Genomic DNA, 14,567 nt, shown 5'->3' on the forward strand with positions numbered 1-14,567 from the left:
TTAAATTTTTTTTGTCAACAAGCATAAGTGACTTAAAAAAAAAAATCAGTAAGTAAAAACAATATTATAAAAAATCTTGCTTATATTCCAGTTCCACAGCCTCCTAGATTAGAACCTCAGGAACCAAATTCTGCCACTAGCACAACGATCACAGTTTATTGGAGCATGAACAAGGAAGATGTCATTGACTCATTCCAGGTTTACTGCATGGAGGAGCCACAAGATGACCAAGAAGTAAATGGTAGGATTGTGATTTGTAATAGACACACGAATACGGTGCATGCATATATTCCTGCATCTTAATGTGAAGTATTTAAACATATACATGTTATGACTCTTTCCATTAAGCATTTACAGGCCCTTACCAAACAAAAACAACCCACATGTGATGAAATAACATACAAGCAAAATTTGGAAATCAGGAAACAAAAATGCATAAATATCATCGTAATTGTCAACATGTATATTGTAATTGAGATTCACATTTAGCTTTGAGCTCTCAGGATAACAAGAGCAATTAAGTGATTCTCATTTTCAGAAAAGAGCATATTAACTAGAGTTTCGAAGAACACAATTTTAACCAACACCGAGGCCTAAAAGAAAAATTTAATGTGTTCCACTGGTAGAGTGGAAATGAGCTATTTAAAGGACAGTGTTCTCCACAATAATTTTCATGTAAATGCAGCATTGGATACCATGATTGGCAGTTTCTCAGATCCACCTTTGATGAAAGCTACAAGCAAACCATAAAGGTGAATTCAGTGTTTGCAGTTCTCAAGGCACGGGCCTAGGTTTGGCGTGGTGTTTGATGTCCCAACTTAATATGTGGAGAGGTGTGAAAGTGCTTCTTAGCACGGTGAATGGATGGCTTGTCTTATAGTTGAGCCTCTGTAAAGGTCTCTCTTCAGTAGTATTTCTAATAAGACATAGAAGCCAAGCAGTTTGAGGTTGTACTTCCTCATGAATCAGAACTGAAAGTGCTAGGCATTCTGTGTTGTTTGTTGAAGACGGACACATATACTTTGGAAATCACGTGATCATGTGGCCGGATTGACATCCTATTACAAAACTCAGGAGCATAATATGTAATGCAGATGAATGGTAATATATTTCACTGTTACTGGTATTTAAGTCTTTTGAGACGTCATGTGAAACTTCCTTAGATTAGAAAAAAGCTAAAACAAACAAGTTTAGGCGTAGTGTAAAGTTGACTAAATTTATCTATATACTACTAACCAACTTACCCATTGCCATTGAGTCAATTCTGACTTATAGAGACCCTGTAGGCCAGAGTAGAACCGTAGGGAGACTGCCACATCTTTCTGCTGGGGAGCAGCTCGTAGTTTGGGACCGCTGACCTTTCAGTTAACAGCCAAGCAGTTAACCACTGTGCCACTCCTCTTATTGAGGACTGATTGCCATATGCCTCTTACAACACAAGGAGATAAGTGTTGTTATTCCCATTTTACAGATGAGAAAATTGATATGAGGTTAAGCCGGTACATAACAGGGGCAGGATTCAAACACAGATCTTTTAGACTCCAAAGCTCATTTTTTGTTTGTGTGTTTGTTTTGTTACACTACCTATGTCTTTGCCCTACGCAGCTCTTCTGTATCTTTCTTATTTATCCAGCTGTATGACAAAACTTCATGGCTGTCCAAGACCCCTTTAACAACCTATTTACTGCCTGTAGTGCTTTTTTATGTGCATCGACCCCCCACCCCCACCCCCACCCCCTGCCTATCCTGTGTCTCATTCTTTCAGTAGCTTGAATTCTGCTGAATGTCAGTTAACTAATCTGATGATCTACAACGTGATACTCTGGTGTTACTCTGCTACTGTGTCGTAGGTCTCTAGGAACATATGTAGTGTTATATGCATTGTTCAAAGGAATGCTGAGGGTGATAGGTCTTAGCTTACAGGAGGGATTCTGCTGAAAACTGCAGTTGCAGTTTCTGAGCTATGGGGAAGGGGTTCTTCTGTGTCAAGACCTTATGACATTCTTTAGACTGAACTTTTTGTCCACAAAGTATAGCTTATTGGGAAAGAGAGAGGCAAAAATTGAATAGACCATGCTAAACCACAGAACTGCCAAGTTTCCTTTAAAAGGAAACAATCTGAGTTTCTTAACTGAAGGAATTTTGAAGTTGCGATATTCAAGAATAATAAAGGAAGATGACTGAAATGACCACAGGCTAATTTAAGGAAGAAAATAATTCTTTTACAGGAGAGAAAATTTCAGTAAGAAAATCAGATTGACCCAAAGGGCCATGTGTTCAGAATGATATTGAGTAACATTTACTCCTAAATATGGAGGGTAAAATAATTTAAGAAATTTAAAAAGGAAAATGTCTTGATTAAACAAAATTACTTAAACGAAAAGTAGGTTATGACCTATGAAATTTATTTAAGTATTTCTATAAATTGTGGAAGTCTCTAGTTGAAAGAATTTGATAATTCATGAGACAAAACCAGAGTTAAAACTTGGAAAAACCAGTTGCCACTGAGTCAGTTGACTCTGGCTCATGGCGACCTCATGTACTTCAGACTAGAACTGTGCTCACAGGCATTTTGTGGCTGTGACCTTTCAGAAGCAGATCACAAGGCCTTTCTTCTGAGGTGCCTCTGGGTAGGTTTGAACCACCAACCTTTTGGTTAATGGCCTGGCACTTAACTGTTTGTGCCACCCAGGGCCTTCTGGGAAGTCACTCTGAGTATTAAAATGGCTTATTAATCTGTGAAAATGGTTTGGAACAACGTAAGTTTAGAAAATATGGGGTTGTCCTTATTTTATGACATATTCTCCTGAAATACTGGGATTGTTTCTTAAGAATTTTCTTGAGGATGTATTACTGAGATTTAAGCTAACATTAACTCTATGCAATTTTAATATTTGCTATTGAAGTAAGTTACTTTAATTGTGGTATATGAAGCTTAGAATTTTACTAATATGCTATTATTTTCTTTTTAAGCACTCACAAGTAATACTATGCCATTCTAGATATTCCTTTTCATAATGCTACTGCTTTTTTATTCATTCTAAAGTGGTAGCTATCACGTAATGGTATCTGTAAGAGTTCAGCAGCTTTATTCTACTGAAATAAGTTATAGACCACTTTTTTTTCCCCAGAAACTGTAACTTTCAATTGATTTTGGGAGATACCTTACAGCTTTTGATTGTGTTTTATGCTAGAATTGGTGGAAGAATACAGAGTGACAGTGAAAGAAAGCTACTGCATTTTTGAAGATTTGGAACCTGACCGATGTTATCAAGTATGGGTAATGGCTGTGAACTTCACTGGATGTAGCCTTCCCAGTGAAAGGGCAATTTTTAGGACAGGTAAGGGGGTGTTAGGAGACAATAATCAATTCTTCACATACTCTTCAGATCAACCAATAAGCATTTATTAAGCACCGATCATGTGCTGGGTGTCCTGTAAATGTGGGGACTACAACAATGATTAAGACTGGGTTCTTGTTCTCAAGAAGCTCATAGTCAAGTCGGGGAGACAGACAAACAGAAGATCATGGAAAATTTGTGGTAAGGGCAGTGATCCAAATATGCATAGGTTATTATGAGAGCAGTCCAGAGGGATACCTGAGAAAGCCTGGGGAAGGGACATGAACAGGAATGGCTTTCTAGAATTGATGTCTGAACTAAATCTTTTAAAGGATCAGTAGGAATTAACATGTTAATGGAGGGTGTCCCACTTGAAGAAGACATATGAGCAGAGTCATGGAGATAAGAAATAGCATGGAATATACAGGTAGTATTGCTTTGACTTAAAAACAAGAAGAAAGACATGAGATGAGAAAGGCTAGAGCATAGAGGCCATGTCTATTAAGATAAGAAGCTCAAAAAACCAAAAACACAAACCAGTTGCCTTGAGTTGACTCTGGCTCATGGTGACCACATGTGTGGAGAGTAGAACGCCCCATAAGGTTTTCAAGACTGACCTTTTGGAAGCAAATTACCAGGCCTTTCTTCCAAGGTGCCTCTTGGTGGGTTTGAACTGCCAACCTTTTGGTTAGTAACTGAGCACTTAACCATTTGCATCACCCGAGAACGCCTAAGGTAAGAGGCTCAGACTTCATTATATGGGTGCTGGGAGCCCCCAAAAGATTTTAAGCAACGTTATTCAACTGGGGATGCACTCCCCTGATGTAATCTTTTCACAGGTGGCTGAAGCAAAAGGTGTAGCATAAGCTAAAGATGCATCGTCTTTTAGATAATTGCAACTGCCTGAAAGGAAGAAACGACTCACTCCTACCATTTGTCTGTCCTTCTTTCTTCCCTTTTTAAACAAGTATTTATTGAACACCTACTTAGGGCAAGATCATTGCTACCTTTTGGATAAAAGGTGGGGGGATAAGAACTTTTATTTTTATTTGTTGCACATGTATAAGGAAACTCTGGTAAGATTTATTTAAAAAAAACAAAAACCCGTTGCCATTGAGTTCATTCCAACTCAGAGCAACCCTATAGAACAAGGTAGAACTACCCCATATGGTTTCCAAGGAGCGCCTGGTGGATTTGATCTTTTGGTTAGCAGCTGTAGCTCTTATCCACTATACCACCAGGGTTTCCAATAAGATTTATAGGAAGCTAATAGTATTTTTTTAATATTAGAGGGTGTCTGTTTGGGGATTGGTGAGGATTGGGCAATGTGGAAGGCAGGGGTGGGAGGGAGGCTTTTCACTACATGAATTTTTATACCTTTGGGATTTTCAACCCAGAATATATTCTAATTAAAATCCTACCCAATCATTCTTCCCAGGGTACCAGGGAAGTAGAGCTGGCATTGCTCCACCAGCTATTGACTTGGTTCTCTCTCTGCAGCACCCTCCACCCCTGTAATCCGCACTGAGGACTGTACCGTGTGTTGGAACACGGCCACTGTCCGATGGCGGCCTGCCAACCCAGAGGCCACGGAGACCTACACTCTGGAGTATTGCAGACAGCACTCTCCTGAGGGTGAGGGTCTCAGGTAAGGAAGGACCTCTCTCCACTGAGGAGTCTGACTCAGAGCCAGGTGGTCGGAGGGACTCAGGCAGGGAGCTCAGGACCCTGAACTAACCTCTGAGCCTACGCTCATAGAGGGTGGAAAGCTTCCTAAAACGCTGCAGAGTTAATGAAGCTGCTGACTTGATTTGCAGCTCCAACACTACTCATCAGTGAACTCTAAGCCTGTAATAAAAAACACATGCTACAATGCAGAATAATAACTCCCTTGAAAGAAAATGTATGCAAATTTTAATAGGATTGGACATTCTTTGAGGTATATTTAACTTGAGTGATTACACAGGATTTATGCATATTTTTATATACTTTTTACAAGTTATATCAGAGTAAGTACAACCTAACTTAGGAAACTAGTAGTGAGCTTGTGTATTTATGTGAATCTGAATGTCTCCTTGATATATTGGTAGTAGAAAGAAGCTAATTACACACATATTATCAAAAAGACATACCTGTTTCTCCAAGAGCATGAAGAATCTATAGAGATTCTTACAGGAAAAAAGAAATGGGAAGCTCCCTCACTAAAATTATGAGGCTAAAATTTTATGGGCAGTCATCCAGTGAGCATTTGAGAAATGTTACCTGATCCTCTGAGGTGGTGTTTTCCGAACCTCTAACCTCACGCTAATAAAGCAACTTCAGGTGCCACAATGAATAGTCAGATCACTATGATTAATATTCATATTTTGATAGAGACATTTTTAGCTTTTTTTTTAACCAAGTTTACTGAGATAAACTATTTTGGTTGGTTATGGAATTTAGGAATAATGGCATGAAATTAGACAGCTTTTTAATAAAGTGTATTAGCATCATGGTCAATCAACAGCTATTTATTTAGTTATGCTTTGAGGTTTCATAATGACTGAGCAAGAATTATAGTTTCTTTCAAGTATGTGTAGACAAGCTTCACAAAATAATTATCAAAAGATGAATTTATGTTAGGCGGGGTATGTATGCATGGGATCCAGGAGCTCCAGTAGTAATGAGAACATGTTAAATGTACAAGGAGTAACATCTTTGTTAATGTGCTAACTGCTGACAGGTGAACCCTGGTCTAGAAAAGAGGGAGGGAAAGGGAGAGAGAAAATAACTGAGTTTTATTGAGCATTTACGATGTGCTAACTGATACCTGGAGCCCTGGTGGTGCAGTGGTTAAGAGCTGGGCTGCTAACCAAAAGGCTGGCAGCTTGAGTCCACCAACTGCTCCTTGGAAACCCCATGGGGCAGTTCTACTCTGTTCATTAGGGTCGCTATGAATCTGAATTGACTTGACAGAAACGAGTTTGGGTTTTTGTGGAGTGGATGTTTTAAGCACTTTAGGTATATTGCCCCATTTAATCCTCACATGAACTCTGAGAGAGTACAGACACTCAGCTCTCTGTGAGGCAAGACGAGATTGTTAAGGAATGCTCTTGAATGACTCATCCTTGTTATCAGTCTCCAGCTGGTGGTTGCATAAGTAATATCAGCAGAGTTGGACTCTTAAATCAGCAGAGATCTGGAAACTTTGAGACCTAGTAGCCACTTCACAGAAGGAACTGTGATGTCATGTCATAAATGTGGCTACAAGGAGATGGGAAGGGGAAGGTAGAAGGGGAAATGGCGTCCACTGAGGGCCTTCAACGTGCCAAGCACTGTGCTAAATCTCATTTAACTCTCTCAGTAATCTATGAGGTAGAAAATGACCTCCATTAAATGAGACTCAAAGAGGTTAAATAATTCAAAAGTATTAAATGATGGAGAGTTTGAAGCTAAGATTGAAACTCAGGTCTGTCTTATTCTTTCTGCCAGTTTTAAAACTCATGTCATTACACAAACTGAATTAGCATACCTCAGTAACCTGACAACTGGGAGTTATTGTGCATCCTTAGTTCCCTTCTGTCACATGAAAAACATAGACATGAGGAGAGAATGCAGTACATTCAAAACCCTTTTGATTAATGTTCTTTCCTTCCCTAGTTGTCCTGGGGTCTTCAAAAAAAAAAAAAAAAAGCCCATTTGATATCAACATGCATTCCAAGCAAATCCTCTTCTATCAAAGCCAAAGAAACCAATGACAGTTCCATTTGTAGGAAAAAACCTGACCATCACAAAAGTTGAGCTTATTAAAACAAGACTTTTGAGTAGTTTATTATTTTTGAGACTTTCCCAATGGGTTCATTTTTCTTTCAGGAGTATGAGGGGCTGGATAAGCAGAAGTTTATAATTTTTTTATAGCTATAGAACAACTTTTTTTTTTTTTATAGAACAATTTTTGTTGTTAGGTGCTGTCGAGTTGGTTCTGATTTACAGTGACCCTGTGTAAAACAGAATGAAACACTGCCCGGTCCTGCATCATCCTCACAATCATTGCTATGCTTGAGCCCATCGTTGCAGCCACTGTGTCAATCCATCCCATCAAGGGTATTCCTCTCTTTCGCTGACTCTTTACAGAACAATGTTATTGAATGGATATAATCCAGGAAATTTAGAAGTGAAGGGAAATCCCACATGCTGAGCCCTGTCGATAGTTTGGAGCTGTCTTGGAGATGGAGCGGTTTCCAATTAGGTGCTAAAAGACCTTTGGTACCAGGTATTAAACACATGGCACTGAAAGCAACAAGAAAAGTTAGGCTATCATTGAAGATACTCTCTTATTACAAAGAAAATAAACTGTGCCAACAAAGTAAAGAACAATGGTGCATTAATTAATTCGAGGTGCTTGGATACTTACCCAAGGGATTATTGCTGTTATCAGTTGCTGTCAAGTCAATTCCGAATCACGGTGACCCCACGTGTGCAGAGTAGAACTGCTCCACAGGGTTTTCAAGGCCATGATCTTGAAGCAGATTAACAGCTCTATCTTCCGAGGTATCTCTGGGTGGGTTCAAACCATCAACCTTTCTGCTAGTAGTCAGTATCTAACCATTTGTGCCACCCAATCAGGAGATCAAATCAAAGATCCATTGCCGTGGAGTCTAGTCTAACTCATAACGACACTGTAGGACAGAGTAGAACTGTCCCACAGGGTTTCCAAGGCTGTAAATCTTTACGAAAGTAGACTGCCACATCTTTCTTCCATGGAACAGCTGGTAGGTTCCAAACTTTTGGTTAGCAGCCAAGCTCTTAACCACTGAACAACCAGGGCTCTTTTTAACTAAGGGACGCCCATTGCCGTAAATCAATTCTGACTCATAGTGATCCTACAGGACAGAGTAGATCTGCCCCATAGGTTCCCAAGGCTGTAAAACTTTATAGAAGCAGACCACCACATCTTTCTCCCGCAGAATGGCTGGTGGATTCCAACTGCTGATCTTCTAGTTAGCAGCCGAGTACTTTAACCACTGTGCCACCAGGGCTCTTTAACCAGGAGATACCCAAAACCAAACGCAAACCCACAGCTGTCAAGTTGATTCTGACTCTTAGAGACCCTATAGGACAGAGTAGAACTGCCCCATAGAGTTTCCAAGGAGTGCCTTGCAGATTTGAACTACCGACCTTTTTGGTTAGCAGCCATGGCACTTAACCACTATGGCACCTGGGTTTCCAACCAGGGGATAGGATTAGTCTAATCTGCTGGAAACCTTTTCATGGGTCACTTGCAGAGAAGGGCACTTAGAGTGTTGTTTATCCATTGGTTATATGACTCTTACATAAGTTCTGGGTCCTGTGCAAAAGCCCTATACTAAACCAGATAAAAAAATTGAGCTGGAGGTCAATGAAAAGGAGTAACGGGGATCAAAAGTTACTTCTGTTTGAGGAGCCTTGGTTGTGCAATGGGTAAGTACTCAGCTGCTAACTGAAAGTTTGGTAGTTCAAACCCACCAGCAACTCTGAAGGAGAAAAGATTTTGCAATCTGCTGCTATAAAGATTACAACCTAGGAAACCCTATGGGGCAGTTCTACTCTGTTCTATAGGGTCACTATGAGTTGGAATAGACTCCACCATACACAACAACAACAACAGACCATAAGTTGGCTAAGAGCAGGGATCTTATTTATGTAGACACTCAATAAAGGTCTATTTACTGAATGAGGGAGTGAATGAATGAATAAATTGGATCAGCCACTCTCCTTTTGTCTTTTCCCACTTTGAATCATCTGTCTGGAATCTTCAGCAGAGGAGAGAGGGAGCAAGAACTAAGTGAGGTCACATCTCTTCCCTATCCTCAATCCCTGAAATAAAAAGCAGCCTTAAAAGCTCTGGACTGATGTAGAAAGAGACTTTGAAAGGAAATGAAAAGAAGGGAGAGAAGGCTGATTAATTTAAAAACAAAACAAAACTGAGGGAGGGCATTGACTTGCCCCCTGGATTGGGGAGTTTCATTTTGGTTGCCAGAACAGAAACACATACATCTTCAGACCTACGCTATTTTCCCTGTATGATGGCCTCTAGACATTCCAATTCAGGACCAGAGATGCTGCTTGAACTCTATGGTGGGTGTTTGAATGGGATGAGCCTACTGTGCCCCCAGTTTCCTTAACGCAGTGTCTGAAATTGACGAGCAATTACCTCCATTTCACAATCCTCATGGAGAATATATTTCCATATTTTTGCATGTGGGCAGCATGGCTGCATCCCAGTAGTCGACCCATGTTGGGATTGAGGATAGGCGGGAGTGACAATCCTCAGCTTGTGTGTGGGGGCTGAGGGAGCTCCTGCTCACCCTTTGTTGTTTTTCTTTGAATGCTCTCCTCAGGTTGGGTGGGCTCAAAACACTTTCAGAATTTTTCCACTGCTCTGCTGTTTCCTCAGCTGTTCTGTCTCTCCTGTGTGGAGAGAAGTCAGCAGAACTGTGGGTGGAGAAGGGAAAACTGAAAGAAATATAGTACAGGGATTAGCTGTGTGGGCTGTGCAGAGAGAAGCTGTGTATTGAATGACAAATCTGTGAGACTCAATATGCTACAAAGTAGTCAGTAGTGAACTTCCCCTCCTTAGTCCTAGCCAAGTCTTTCTTTTTTCTTAACTTTCTTAGTAAGCTTTCAACTGAATAGGATATGACTGGCCAGCAGTCCACGGCAAGTGATTTGACCTTCTCTGCAAACAGTGGGCAAAGGAGGCAGTCATTCCTGCACATGGTTGCTTCACAGGACAACAGGGGGATCTCTGACATGGTTTGGCCAAAACTCATTTAGTAATTAAGAGCTTATTGCCAAATTTCATTCTGGTGTTGCTTTCTGACCCAGGTTGAACTACCGTTCGGAGCCCTTGGAAGAGCGGGTTACATGAAGGTGATTTTATTTTCGAGCATTATTGGCATTTAGCTTTCCCTAAATGAAGTCTTCCCAAATGAATCTAATATGACTTTCATGGTTTAAAATTCCATACACCTCCTGGTTGTATAGTAAAACCTCAGTGAATGGAAACCCAACTTGTTCTTTCATTTCTAACTTATGTTCTCTCAATTTCCAAAAGTATTCAAGTTGTTTACAATAAAAGACTCAGACATAATAGAATTACTAAAACATTCATATTTTACCATGCTAAGGCAGGGGTGAGGAGATAGTATTAGAAAGTGCAGATTAAGAGCAGTACCTCAATGGAACATAAAATTTAGATCTGCACTTCCTGGCAGCTAAGGCAAAAACAGGAGAGAGGGGGAGAGAACAAGATGGAGTAAGAAAGAGATTACATAACTCATCTTTTTTAAAAGTAAGCCTAACATTTCATCAAGAGAGACAATTATATTTCTTGACATTCAGCTCTAAAAGGAATTTTTTATATAAGCGCTATTGAACAAGATAATAGTGATTGTCTTTAAGAGCAGGTTTACAACAGATGCAAAAGCATTCCCCATGTAACCATTTCTTAAACTGAATCTGAAAATATGTTATATCATGGTTCTGTGCAGACAGTTCTGTAGAGATCTCAAGTAATTGTTCACTTATGTGACCTTGACGTGGTAAAGGAAAGCTTAGAGAGTTCAGAAGAATGAATGTTACCAGATCCCTGGGATTCTCCACCTGAAGTATAAATGGTATCATTCAGGCTTTTGAGGGTAATTATAGAGAAAATAAAAATCCAGAATTATTCTACTGGAATGCATTGGCTTACTTTGTGTGATGGAATCTAATTACAGGAAAAGCTAAGTTCTATGGTCAGCAGCACTCAGCCATCATGCTCTGTTTCCACATTATTATGAAATAATAGCTGAGTTGTAGTTAATACTGAGTCTCCATAATATCCTCATTTGTCAAAAAAAAAAAAATAATCCTGTTCAATAATTTTTATTTACCATTTTTTTTAAAAAAGGAAAAAAGTCAATATATAAAGAATTTTCTTCTCAATCTTGATTTAATGAAAAATTTTCATCTTCAACAAAAAGTCTCATATTTCCAATTAGTTGAGGTTTTATATAAATATAGTGTGATGGTTAAGGTTGGGTATCAACTTGGCTGAGCCATGATACTCAGTGGTTTGGCAGTTATGATGTAGTTTGGCAGTTACGTAATGATATATTCAACTCCATGATGAGATCTGCTGTGAGCAGCCAATCAGTTGAAAGGTAGTTTCCTTGGGGGTGTGGCCTTCTTCCAGTATCTAAATGGATGTTCCAACAAGGCTGTCACTCTGGATCCTGCACCTGATAGCCACTTAACCTGACAATCTTGGGATTTGTTGGCCTCTGCAGCTTGTGGACCAGTGGCCTGCCATCTGACCTGCCAATTGTAGGTTTGTCAGCCCCTGCAGCTGTGTGAGTCAGGAGAAGCCAGCACCCTGATGCCTGACCCATGGACTTGGTACTTGCCAACCTCTACAACCCTGTGAGCCATTTCCTTCAGATCTCTCTCTCTCTCTCTATGTATATACACACTTCACTGGTTTTGCTTCTCTAGAGAACCCAGCCTAAGACATTTGGTACTGAGAGTGGTTCTAGAGAAACAAAATTGTAAGAGTGAGTTTTTTTAAATTGGTTCTCAAGGCTGATTAGTCTTAAAGATGTTGGTGTCTCCGCTTCCAGTAGTAAAGAGAACACTGCTAATCCATGCTGTGCGGTGGTGAGAGAAATATGCAAAATAGCACCACCAATAAATCAAGTATTTGTGGGAGGCAAGGCTCTGGGTGATCACATGTTTGATACTTTTCTACAACTTTATCAGAATGAGAAGTATAAGGAAGCCGGTCCGTTTGTCCTACTTTCACTAAACAAAGTGGCGACAGAAAGAGATGAGCTCAGGGTTTCAGAATCACAGCTCAAGTGCCTCATAAATGACCTCAAAGTTGCCACTTGTGCCCTGAAAGAAAGTCTTATTTCTTGTAGTAACAGAGTTGATGTTGCTGAAAATCAAACCAAGCATCTTATTGCAAGATTGGATGAATTACAATGTCAATTGAATTCCCAACCTCGAATGGTGTCTAAAATTAAAGTGAGTGCATTGACTGGGAAGAAATGGGATCCTGAAACTTGGGGTGGTGACATATGGGCAGATAATCAGGAAGCTGGGGACACTTAGCGCCTAAATTCCTTTGAATCACTCCCACCAGCAGAATTAGCCCTCTCATTCCCATCCTAAGAGATTACTCCATCTTTGTCCACTATGCCACCCTCCCCAATAAAACCATTATCCCCTCCGCCTGCATCTGATGAGATTAGCCCAGCTGTGTCTGAAGAGCTTTTTTCTGAGTCATCCCCTGGAGAGACATCTGAGTCATTGCCTGGGGCATCACCTGAGGCAAATGCCTTATAGGACATTGCTGAATGTTCTTAGAACACATCCCCATCATGCATTTTTGCTTCTAAACATGTAACTAGACTTAAGTCCCAGTAAGCCCCAAAAGGTGAAGTACATACAAAGTGTGACCTAGGAGAAGGTATGTCACACTTCGTAAGAACTGCTTGACTTTTCTAATATGTACAAACAGAAACCTGAGGAATATGTGTGGCAATGGCTATTAAGTGTGTGAGATAATGGGGCAAGGAACATAAAGATGCATCAGTCTGAGTTTATTGCTATGGTCCCACTAAGCACAGATTCTTCATTCAGTGTTTCAGCTCGTGAGGTTTGAAAGGATCTAATAGTTTATTTGGTTGGTTTACTGATGCATGGATGACACGGTGGCCTACACTGAATCAAGTTGAAGTACCAGACCTGCCTGCTTATACTGTAGAAGAAGGTATCTAAAGGCTTAGGGAAATTGGCAGACTAGAGTGGACTTATTAGGTTAGACTTGCAGATCCATACATGAGTGCCAAGGGACACACCTTTTTACCAGAACAGTGAGGAAAAAATTTGCAAAGGGAGCCCCAGCATCCTCGAAGACTGTTGTGATTGCTATTTTATGTAAGTCAGATTTGACAGTGGGAACTGCCCTAATGGAATTTAGACACCTAACTACAATGGAGAGCCCTGGTGGCAAAGTTGTTAAAAGCTCAGGCTGCCAACCAAAAAGTTGGCAGTTCAAATCCACCAGCTGATCCTTGGAAACCCTATGGGGCAGTTATACTCTGTCCTATAGTGTTGCTGTGGGTTGGAATTGACTCAATGGCACAAAACAACAATAACTGCAATGGAGCTGATCGGACTCCGTGGTGGTAGGAGCCAAGTGGCAGCAGTCAATCAGTGAAGACAGTGTGGGCATGGTTTCTGTAATGGACAGCAGAATCAAAGCAGTAATCAGAATAGTTTGACTCATATGGACTTATGGCATTAGCTACTTAGTCATGGTGTCCCTAGGAGTGAAACAGGTGGAAAATCTACTACTATTTACTTGATATGTACAAGAGGAAGAATTCTAGGTCAAGTGAATGGCAGTATAACTTGAATTGTCAGAATAGACAGCCACCACCCATCAATCAATTCCCAGACTTGAGCCAGTTTACAGACCCACAACCTCTTAAATGAAGGGGAGGCCAGGTCCCCTTGAGGAAGGACCCCACTGCACTGCCAAAAATCTATACTGTTAATCTTTCTCCCAGCCTTTCCCAAAGAAATCTATGGCCTTTTATGAGAATGATTGTTTGTTGGGGAAAAGGAAATAATCAGACTTTGGGGGGATTACTGGACTTTGGCTCCGAAGTGACACTAACTCCAGGAGACACAAAATGTCCCTGTGTCCCACCAGTCAGAGTTGGGGCATATGGAGATCAGATTATCAGTGGAGACTTAACCTCATGTCTTTCTCACTGTGGGCCCCCAAATCCATCCTGTAGCGTTTCCCCCAGTTCCAGAATGCATAAATGGAACAGACACACTCAGCTACTGGCAGAACCCCCACATTGGATCCCTGACATGTGGAGTAAAGGCTATTATGGTAGGAAAGACTAAGTGGAAACCATTAGAACTGCCCCTACCGAGGAAAATAGTAAACCAAAAGCAATATTGAATTCCTGGAGGGATTGCAGAGATCAAAGACTTGAAGGATGCGGGGGTGGCAAGTCCCACCACATTCCTATTCAATTCACCTATTTGGCTTGTGCAAAAAATGGATGGATCTTGGAGAATGACAATGAATTATTGAAAACTTAACCAGGTGGTGACTGCACTTGCAGCTGCTGTACCAGATTGCTTGAGCAAATTAATACATCTTTTGATACCTGGTATGCAGCTATTGATCTGCCTTTTTCT

At 40.5% G+C, this 14,567-nt stretch overlaps 1 protein-coding gene across 3 annotated transcripts in view; it reads left to right on the plus strand.

Moving 5' to 3' along the window:
* Positions 1-14,567, plus strand: part of CMYA5 (cardiomyopathy associated 5) — a 120,630-nt gene that overhangs the window by 84,814 nt on the left and 21,249 nt on the right. For 2 of the 3 annotated variants that reach the window (XR_007514964.1, XR_007514966.1), the window contains one exon: positions 92-178. Coding sequence is in view for 1 of the 3 variants with exons in the window: in XM_049866618.1 (XP_049722575.1) it covers positions 92-241; positions 3,195-3,341; positions 4,842-4,989 (445 nt within the window). In the remaining 2 variants the exon portion in view is untranslated. Of the gene's footprint in view, positions 1-91; positions 242-3,194; positions 3,342-4,841; positions 4,990-14,567 lie in introns of those variants that run through there. The other variant, XM_049866618.1, reaches the window with a different exon arrangement.

This window comes from Elephas maximus, chromosome 2 (genome assembly GCF_024166365.1).
Source record: "Elephas maximus indicus isolate mEleMax1 chromosome 2, mEleMax1 primary haplotype, whole genome shotgun sequence".
In the NCBI taxonomy this organism is placed as follows: Eukaryota; Metazoa; Chordata; class Mammalia; order Proboscidea; family Elephantidae; genus Elephas; species Elephas maximus.